The sequence below is a fragment of the Epinephelus moara genome, chromosome 21 (assembly GCF_006386435.1).
Source record: "Epinephelus moara isolate mb chromosome 21, YSFRI_EMoa_1.0, whole genome shotgun sequence".
NCBI classification, from domain to species: Eukaryota; Metazoa; Chordata; class Actinopteri; order Perciformes; family Serranidae; genus Epinephelus; species Epinephelus moara.
In genome coordinates, this window is record NC_065526.1 from 18142994 (window position 1) to 18153730 (window position 10737).

Here is a 10737-nt window from a genome sequence, read left to right on the forward strand (position 1 = left end):
CATATTAAACTCATTGTTCCAAAGTCCATTCCGAAATCATCATGATGCCCTGTGGTTAAGGTCTGGTTAGGTTTAGGCACAAAAACCACTTGGTTAGGGTCAGGAAAAGATCATGGTGTGGGTTAAAATGAAAAAGAAAGTGACAAACACATAAGCTGTGAGCCTGCTTCGCCTCAAGCTGGTCGCGGCGCACCATATGCCCGCCGCAAGCTGTTCAGCACCGCGGACAGTCGGACTAATGGGCTGTCGAACCAATGACATGGACCCAATGTTTCAGAGGCTACGCTGCAGTAGGCTAACGTTAGCCATTAGCAACTGGATGCTGTGTTGTCATATATAACGTTATATGTTATATTAGCAGCAAGCTAAACATAACGTTACCTGTCCTGCACAGTCAAACACAACCCCGGAGTTTTGAAACTTATCCGGGGTCAGTGATGACTGATGAGTTTTATAATATAACGTAAACGCTAACGTTGGATAGTACTACTGACTGGCAACAAACAAGGAAGACAATACAGAGGCTCAGGCTACGTTAGGCTACAGTAGGCTAACCGTTAGCAACTGGATGCTGTGTTGTCATATCTAACGTTATAGCCTATGTTACATTAGAGGCAAACTAAAAATACCTGTCCAGCAGAAACTCTGTGACCATCTCGTCCCTTTTTAGCTCAGGATGAAGCTGCATCAGTCTTCACCATCGCTCAAAAGCAGAGACGATGTTGACCCGAGTTTTGGCTCTTGCAGCATTGAGTTACGCGAGCGGTTACATCAGTCCAGTCAGAGGCCTCCACGTGGGGAAGACAGACAGAACGCTTGGCCAATCATTGCATTCGGTCTGAATGTTACGATTGGTTGGAGTTTTCTTAGAACCATGTGAGAATGGTATAATTATGAGTTTTTATCTCCGGTGGAATTCACTTACATGTTAGTGTACCATCAGCTTATTAATACCATCTTAACCTAAACAAAGAAAAGTGTAAAATTTCCAGAAAGGTAAGTGTTGCTTTAATACAGGTTTGCCTTTATCACATTTAGAAAGTGCTCCATACCCAAGATCCAGAATTGAGAGGTTGATTGGGAGCAAAATAAGAAAGCAACACACAGTTTCTCATATTAATGGCATTTCCTCATACAAGCAGTGCTCATTTCCAAAGTAAAGGACTGTGTTTCCTGCCATGACACCTCATATTACGATGTGAATCATTCTTCATTCAGTGAAATTAAAACTCATCAGCAAACTTGCTCAAGCGAAGACACAAACACATCTTTCCATATCAGGAGTAACTGTTCTGAAAATTACAAACAACAGCAACATCAGAAAATGGTGGTATTACATGTAAACAACTTCTCAACCTCTCAACCCCATTTGGAGCGTAGTTCATAATTACTTTAACTAAACCTCTTTTCCGTAGGAGACATTTAAGCAGTAACATTTAAAAAGAGACTGGTGGCTACATGATATCCATCTGGACAGCAGCAGCATCAGTCCGCTAACATCTGCTGCAGCTCTGTGATCACACATGCCCTTTGAAGTGCTGCACCTTTCTCCTGGTTTCATCTCCATATTACACTGAAGCCCAACAAGAGGGGGGCAGCTGTGGTTCATCTGAGGACATCTTACTGTGGGTTTTAGTTCCACTCAGATTTCAGTGGGAGTCAAATTCAGTCACAGGTTGCACCGCTTTGTGAAAAAATAATCACTCACATTACTTAGTCATCATATTTTCTTAATAGTCTTGATATAGATGATGAAGTTTGTGTTAATGGAAGAATAAACTGTGGACAAAAACAAATCCAAAGTTGCAGATATGTTTACTTGTCATAGTAGGAAAACAACAGATGTTACAAATAACATTAACAATGGCTCCGTTCCAATCAAGTGTCCCATTACACTGGGGTGGCTGTAGCTCAGTTCATAGGGACTTGGCTTGGGAACCAGACAGTCACTGATTCAAGTCCCAGTGTGGACCAAGTGTGGACCAGTAGCTAGTAACCTCCTGGGCAATGCCAAGGTACCCATGAGCAAGGCACTGAAGCCCCAGCTGAAAAAATTACTAGCGAATATTTTTACCATCTTCATTGGAGACGCCTTGAACTAAAAACATGCAAAACAAATACAAAAACGTTGCCTGGTCTGATGAGTCTGGATTTCTGCTGCCACATTCAGATGGTAGGGTCAGAATTTGGTGTAAACAACATGAAAGCATGGATCCATCCTGCCTTGTATCAACGGTTCAGGCTGCTGGTGGTGGTGTAATGGTGTGGGGGATATTTTCTTGGCACACTTTGGGCCCCTTAGTACCAACTGAGCATGGTTTAAACACCACAGCCTACCTGAGTATTGTTGCTGACCGTGTCCATCCCTTTATGACCACAGTGTACCCATCTTCTGATGGCTACTTCCAGCAGGATAACGCACCATGTCACAAAGCTCAAATCATCTCAAACTGGTTTCTTGAACATGACAATGAGTTCACTGTACTCCAATGGCCTCCACAGTCACCAGATCTCAATCCACTAGAGCACCTTTGGGATGTGGTGGAACGGGAGAGTCACATCATGGATGTGCAGCCAACAAATCTGCAGCAACTGTGTGATGCTATCATGTCGATATGGACCAAAATCTCTGGGGAATGTTTCCAGCACCTTGTTGAATCTATGACACCAAGAATTAAGACAGGTCTGAAGGCAAAAGGGGTCCAACCAGGTACTAGCAAGGTGTACCTAATAAAGTGGCCGGTGGGTGCATACATGGGAGAGAGAACTTTATTTGATTGACAGCAAACTGTCATTAATGTGCCCACGAAGTCTCTTCAGCACCTGGTGGTGTTCAGGTGAGCCTGCACGTTCAGTAACGTTACACAGTCACACAGTTGGTAGTGACGTCAACACCTCAGGCAGACTCGCTGCTGTGTTACTGCCGCTTTAAGACGGTCACCTGACAACAGAGAAGGAAAACTCTGATGGAGGAAGCAGGAAGTCCGTCCACCGAGAAGAAGAGCCCGACCACATAAACAAAACACAAAGAACTGAGCTAAAGTCTAAGAGAAACTTTCTCACATTTACTACAATGGCCGGCATTAAAGGTAAATGATTTTATGCTCCTATGTACCAGTCGACAGATGAGTTACGTTCATTAACTTACACAGACGCAACGCTTCAGAAAACTGTGTTAGCTTCACGTTTCCAACGTTTTGAAAACCTTTGCTGAATCATTTCGAAAGCTAAACTTACAACACCACCTGAAGATGTGATTTTTGTAAACAGCTACTCAGCGTTTGCTCCATTATTAAGTTGTCAACCTGTTTATATTTCTTGGTTATTGCTGTTGTTTCACAGTAAATGCATCTTAAATGTTAACTTAGCATACAGACAAATAGCACTGTAACGTGAAGTGTTTCAGGACGAGCGTATTAATGTTTTGCTTCTTATGGAGACTTTGGACACACTTTGGTTAGTATACTGTAAGGTTAAAGTAATGCTTGTGTTTTTCAGCACTGGTTGGTTTGTCCTTCAGTGGTGCCATTGGACTTACATTTCTCCTTCTGGGCTGTGCACTGGAACAGTACGGGTAGGTTCATTTGTTTCATCTAAGTATTTATATGACATTTACATGATTTAACATGCAATATTTAGGCTTATTAACCCTTTGAAACCGAAGCAAACTGGCTTGATTTCTTTCAAAAACTTGGGAAAAAGGCAATGGGCAATGAAAGAAGAAATGACCCAAAAAATTAGGAAAAAAAGGATTAATAAGAGAAAATAACAAACAAGAAAATATGTAAAAGTAAATAAATAAATATACAACATAAAAAATCGAAGGAAAATGCAAGGAAATGACCTGGGAAGAGTGCTCGAAATTCTAATAATACTGTAACTTAATTTTAAAATGTAGTAATAATAATACAAATAATTATGAATATAATTTTTCCCTAGCTTTTTCTTTTTTTCCCCATTTTTAAAAAAAAAATTAAACTTTACATCAAATAATTTTTTGCAGTTTGTCGCACATTTCTACCAAGTTGCTTATTGCCTTTTCCCCCATGTTTTTGAAAGAAGTCACACCAACTTGCTCGGGGTTCAAAAGTTTAAATACTTGCCAAAGTAGTCTGAAGGCAGCACAAGAAAAGTGATGTCGCTCCAGGTTTCAAAGGGTTACGATTTATTTACACTTTTTTTCCAGTGGAGTGGCAGTTAGTCAAAGAAATATGAACAGCAACAGTTAACAAAAACAACAGGACACTCAAAATGCTCTTAAATTTGTGCTCCAGCATCTGAGTATTGCACTTCCATAACGTTTAAGGACTTTTAGGAGGCAGATTTAAAAATAATGGTCAAAATGAATGCTGCAGAGACTGAGAAATTTATTCTCTTGTATGTGTCAAGCAATTTCCACAATGTAACTCAGCAGCGCCTTTCATTAAAGCCCCCCTGCCCTCTAAATGCCCACCTTTTTCTACCCAACGCTGCCAGTTTGTAATGCAGACTTTCTCTTCCAAATGAATGAGATAACTCTGATGTCATTAGGGGTATTTTTTAATACGTATGAAATCTCCTTCTTAGTAACAGAAGACAGTATTTTTATAGGATATAGTAATGCTTCCTGTAACAGGTAAACTGAGCGTTGTGTTTTATTATCTTGTCAAATGGCCAAATATTTTAGTGACTTGTTTTGGGACATTGTTGTTTCTTTTTTTTGTTGTTGTTGCTGCTGAATTTGCACCCTTGTATCTGACTATGTAAGCCCATTTCTACTAGCATGATGAGAAAAACAGATCCTGTACGTAGTTTTAATTAAATGTGTCTCCAAATATTGACTTAGTAACTCAAAATAATTTTTTTCAAAATAACAACAAGCTTTCTCAAAATAATAACTTTTTACAAATAATCAAAAACTTCTCAAAACAATAACTCAATCATCTCAAAATAATGAGAAACATTCCCAAAATAATGATTTGATATCTCAAGGTACCAACAAGCTCTCTCACAATCATAACTGTTTTTAAATAATGGAAAACATTCTCAAAACAGTAACTTGCTTATCCCAAAATAATGAGTTAATATCTCAAAAAAAGAGAGAAACTTTCCCAAAATAAGGACTTGGTATCAAAAAATAACAACAAGCTTGCACGAAATAATAACTTTTTCAAAATAATTGAAAACTTTCTCAGAACAGTAACTCACTTATCTCAAAATAATGACGTAGTATCTCAAAGTAATGAGAATCTTACTCAAAATAACGAGAAACTCTTTTTAAAATAATGGAGAACTTCATCAAAATACTGTCTCACTTATTTCAAAATATCAAGAATCGTTCTTAAAATTATGACTTGATATCTCAAAGAAACAACAAGCTTTCAGAAAAGAATAACTTTTTTGAAAAAATGAGAAACTTTCTCAAAACAATGACATCTTTCAAAATGATGACTTATTATCTTTAAATATTGACCTAATATCTCAAAATTATGAGAAATCTTCTCATTTTAATGACTTAAAGGATCCTTTTTTTTGTTCATCACACTGGCACAAATGGACTTCCACTCCTGACTGAAAACTCATGTCATTGTATGTCATAAAATGTGTACCATCCCTTTAATCTACACCTGTTTCCTGTAGGGTATACTGGCCGCTGTTTGTCCTGATTTTCTACATATTGAGCCCCATCCCGACCTTCATAGCCAGACGCCTCAGTGATGACACTGAATCCTCCAATGCGTGCAGAGAACTGGCCTACTTCTTAACAACTGGCATCGTGGTATCAGCTTTTGGGCTTCCCATTGTGCTAGCCCGCAAAAGCACAGTGAGTTCTCTCTGCCCATGTTGAAGTATTTTGGAGGTTGATTTGCATACAGCAAACACAGCCAGCATCACTGACTTTTATTTGTTTGTGGAGATATGCCTCTGCTGTCTGCACCGAGTCTGCTGCACTGTACCCTGAGAGACGTGTCAGCAGAGCGTTGTGAACCCCAACAGAGGACTGTGGATTCTTTTTGGTCTAATTGAGTGTGAATATGTTTCTCCTGCAGATCCAGTGGGGCGCCTGCGGTCTGGTGATGACAGGAAACGCTGTCATCTTCCTCACCATCTTTGGCTTCTTTGTCGTGTTTGGAGGTGGGGACGACTTCAGCTGGGAGCAGTGGTAGAGCGCCGTCAGACAGTGGACAGACAGAAGGATGGATGGATGGATGGATGGATGGATGGATGGATGGATGGATGGATGGGTGGGTAGGTGGATAGTTGAATGGATAGACTGCAGACTGAGGGGCACATGTGTCCTGCACTCTTTGGAGAATGATGCACAGTGTAGGCTGCAAAATGTCAAATTTACCAGGCATATTTTCAGACTGATTTTTATATTACAGGGTGTTAGTGTTGGTGACAACACTATGAGCCCTAATAATGTGCCTTATGTCTGGGACCAGAGAGACCGATGATGCCTATCCACCTTCACCCATGTATTTTAGCTTGCCTCGCCTTTGTTTCAACCCTCAAATCACCCTGCTCATTGCACCTGCCTTTTACGTTCATTATGCTTCAGTTAATCAATATCACAAAGGGATCCTAAAGAGTAACTCTGTTGCAATGTACACCACAATGCTCACTGCATTATCTGTCCTCACTGTTCAAGGAGGAAGTGGTGATAGTGGATTACAGCTTGCTTATTGTGAGCTCTGTTTGCTGTGTAAAGTGTGAAGGCAGGGCAAGTTATCCTAATCCATGCTACCTGACAACTAGTCGTAGGAGTCCTAATCAGGTAAATATATATTTGTATGGAGATGTTGAGTTATTTTGTTTTCATTTTTGCTACAAGACTTTAAAGCATTACTTTTGTGTTCTGGTGCAATTGTTTACATTTTCACCAAAGATCATTTTAGAGTGCAAAAAAATGGAGGATATACTCCTCTGTGCTGTGGATTTTGAACCGTGCTATGCAGCAATATGATCCTCAAAAGCAAGCTGAGGCATTTGAGAAAGCGCTGGTTAGTGAGGATCATACATCTTAAGTGTCTGTGTTCAGTTATTGTACAAACAAGCCAGAGAAAGCACTCATATCCATTTTATTTTCCTGCAGACGACAAAGACATTCATACTGTTAGCATGATATTAATTTGGGAATCATTTTTTTACAAGTTGAATGGTTGATATGGGAGATATATAATTTTAGACAAAGTGTTTTTGTCCTACATGTAGACTGTATATAAAGATGGACAACGCATCTCTATTTCCTCCCATTGTACAAAAGCGAAGCCAAAATATCCGGGATACAGCTGCTGCAGTCTTGTGCTGGTGACGCCATTTTGAGCCCGAGTCTATTCGTTAGCATTCCCCACAGTATTGAGTCCAACCAATCGTGAGCAGCACCATTGATCACAGGCACTCCATTAGCACACACAGTTGTCAATCATGTCGGCAAACCACCTTTATAGCATCAGATAACTAGGGCTGTCCCGCAAATCAGTTTTGGGCATCGAAGCTTTGGTGACAAATATGCGCAAAATAACAAGGACATAAGTCAGACTAAAACATTAGTATTTTTTTAGCCAATACACTGAAATGATGTGACAGTTGCCACTTTGTTAGCATGCAAGTTACAGTAACATTAACCATAATAGCTAGGAAAGAAAGAATAGTTTGCAAGATGGCTATTCTGAGTCACTGGATCAGACTGTGGCTAGAAACCTGCCCTTCCGCTATCTGCATGCTGTTTTCAAAATCCCCTTCGCTATGGGAAACAACAACCTCAGAGCTAACCTACATACTGAAAATTGCAAGTTTTGATGGAGATTTGATTCCTGCAATATGGCCTGATTGTTCTGTTCTTTCAGTGAATTATTGCAAAGATCTACAGCGAATAAAACAACTTATGAACGCACCTTGAAAAATCCCAGACTCCGTCTCACAGGACTCTCATGCCCGATGTTGATCTATTTTCTGATGCAGCCAGTCGCAGTTGATTTGCAACATCTTTCAAAACATCTCCAGTCAGATGATTCCTGAATGCATCCTTTTTTTAGAAGGAGTGTGATATGGAACTGCCCTGACTGCCCTTTTGATCAGCAAACTCCCTTGCCGCTTTCAACAGAGCTGTCAGGTTAGCACAAGCTAACATAGCAGTAGTGTTAACATCCAACACTGAGCCGATAAACAGTTTAAACAAACTCACACTGAAACGGCTCGACTCTGTTGTAAAACCCGTTAATAACAGTTAGGTAACGTTAGCTGTGTGATGCTAACAGTTAGCTGTGTCACTGTGTGTATTCCTTTCTGACAGTATTTTGCAAGGGCACCATCACTGCATCCTGGGTTTATCGCCGCCCAACACGATTAAGATTGGTTTAAAGTAACACAAACAAGCCAAGAGTGTTTTCCCCCTCTAGCAGAAAGATAATATGGTGATTCCAGAGCTTTCTTGAGCACTGGAGCCTATCCCCGCTGACATTGGGTGAGAGGCAGGGTACACCCCGGACAGGTCACCAGACTTATCACAGGGCTGACACATAGAGACAGACAACCATTCACACTCACATTCACACCTACGGACAATTTAGAGTTATCAATTAACCTGCATGTCTTTGGACTGTGGGAGGAAGCCGGAGTACCTGGAGAAAACCCTCGCTGACACGGCGAGAACATGCAAACTCCACACAAAACTCCACCCCAGGTTTAAACTCCGACAAGAACTGCCTAAAATAATAGAAATCATCTTTGAGAAAAATGTACTTGCCTGTTCTTTCGACGTGTGATTTTTTTTTTTTTACTTTAGTCCATGTCCCATCCGTTGACATGTAAGGGGCGGGGTTTATGGCCTATACTGCAGCCAGCCATCAGGGGGCAATTGAGATGTTTTGGCTTCACTCTCGGGGAGCTGTCAGGTCGTCCATCTTTATCATACAGTCTTTTTGTCCTAAAGGAGAAGGCTTTACCTGTGAACTCATTCAGAAGTGCCTGTCATTCACAGTGCATATTTTGATTAATAGCGAAATCACTGTGATTCAGTTTTGAGTCAGGTTTTTGTGTTTCATCATCAGGGGCCATTGAAATCTGTAATTGTAAATCAATATCACATCATCATGTTCTTCATCATCATTGTCAGTAACTGAATATTAATGAGAGTTTGTATAATTAGCCCACCTCATAGAGACTATCACAGAAAATTCTTAGTGTCCTATATTAATTTCTTCTTTCTTTAACTGCTTTTCAAGGGGAAATATTACACTGTATGTCTAGAACTGACATGTTCAATAAAGAAAGCTCGTTCTTTCTGTTGTTACTCCCATACCCACACTAACGAGCGCTGAAGTGCTCTCAGAGGTTATTTTTTAAGCTCCTGACTGCATTTTGTTTTCTAACATTGATTAAAGTTCTCTGTATAGTGAAAACAAACTGTCTTGCTGTTTACTGCCGGTGGTGTGATGAGAAAAGTGGAGCTTTCTGTGGTCTGTAAAGTGGACGGAGATTTGACTTGTGTCTCCGGGGCAGCGGTGATGGATGATGCATTCAAACAGACACCTGCACGCTGTCTAGTACAGCAACAGTAGTGACCGTAGCAAACCTCTGTTATGGCCTCCCACGAGACAGACTGGGAAAGGAGGAGAGGTGGTGTGTGGGTGAGTGTGTTAGGTACAATTCTTTGTGGCCAGACTCTGCGAGCAAACCCTCAGGCCTGACGGACAGAGATTCAGGTGTGAACAGCTGCTAAATCATTTAGATATTTTGCAATATTCAATAAGCAGTGTGCAAAACAGCTCCGTGTTTTGCCTAAGAACCTGTAATTTTCACTGAGAAACATCTGTCCGCCTCCCTGCCTGTCTTTGCTCTTTCCAAACACTCAAACATTAATACTGAACACAGATTGACGCTGTTGCCACTCATGAGCAAGCTGCATGACAGAAGACTGATAAAAGCCAACATGATCTATTCAGGGTTAAACAGGATGTGATAGAAATCAGCCATGCAGCTGCACACAACTTGAGTGTTTTCATTTCGGTCTCTGTTCACGTGTGTCAGGAATGCACGAGGCTGCCTCCTCAATTTGCATGTTAAGCCGAGTGCGTTTTGTCCGCAAACAAAAGAACCCACACATTGCAAATGAATTATTATTTGTATGAGAAAAAAAAACATCTGCACTTCCCACCTCCAGTGGTGTTTGCATTTCACAAGGGACGGATGCAGCATGTATGGACTAACATCCCACAGAGAAAATACAAAATAGAAATGTGTCATTGATCCCCAGGGCGTAATTGAGTCATTGTTACAGTTTCTCTTCTGTATAAGCAGGAAGAAATAATAAGAAAAATGAGAAGTATGTAAAAATAAGTGCATTATGCCTCAGTACACAGCACAATATTTAAAAAAAAGACATAACTTTGTACAAATATGTGCACCACGCTATAATATAAAACCCCAGTGTGATTAATTAATAAAAATGTGATCTGTAAGTGCATTAAATATGAATAAAAGAGTAATGTAAATAAGAATTAAATAAGAATATTAATTGAAATGTGCAATATTAATGCCAGAGTATCGCCCAGTTGAATAATTGCACAGTGGTTTGCGGCTGTATGAGCGCTGGTGTGGAAAGCACTTATGAAGAAGATTCACAAAGCTGTGTATGTGCAATACATAATGTATATGCTACATGAAAATTCTTGGCTGTGTCAAGTTATAGACATGAGGTGACATATCAAAGATTAAAGTAAGACTGTCGGATAAAAGTAGATCTTGGGGGGTTGA

The 10737-nt window shown here is 40.3% G+C and overlaps 1 protein-coding gene across 2 annotated transcripts; it reads left to right on the forward strand.

The window, feature by feature from the left end:
- The first annotated feature begins 2931 nt into the window (after nt 1-2931).
- LOC126383046 (leptin receptor gene-related protein) lies at nt 2932-9387 on the forward strand. 2 transcript variants are annotated; one of them, XM_050033424.1, is made up of 5 exons: nt 2932-3089; nt 3499-3574; nt 5620-5803; nt 6030-6189; nt 6226-9387. In XM_050033424.1, exons 1-4 carry the CDS (start codon nt 3074-3076, stop codon nt 6144-6146), a joined length of 393 nt encoding a protein of 130 aa, XP_049889381.1. In that variant the 5' UTR covers nt 2932-3073; the 3' UTR covers nt 6147-6189; nt 6226-9387. The 2 variants fall into 2 exon arrangements, with proteins under 2 accessions (XP_049889381.1, XP_049889379.1); XM_050033422.1 differs by having other exon boundaries at nt 6030-9387.
- Nucleotides 9388-10737: the final 1350 nt, after the last annotated feature.

Bases quoted from the DNA above. Each gene is read 5' to 3' on its own strand.
- LOC126383046 (XM_050033422.1), top strand. The intron at 3,575-5,619 runs GTAGGTTCATTT...TGTTTCCTGTAG, and splicing joins TGTGCACTGGAACAGTACGG to GGTATACTGGCCGCTGTTTG. The intron at 5,804-6,029 runs GTGAGTTCTCTC...TTTCTCCTGCAG, and splicing joins TGCTAGCCCGCAAAAGCACA to ATCCAGTGGGGCGCCTGCGG.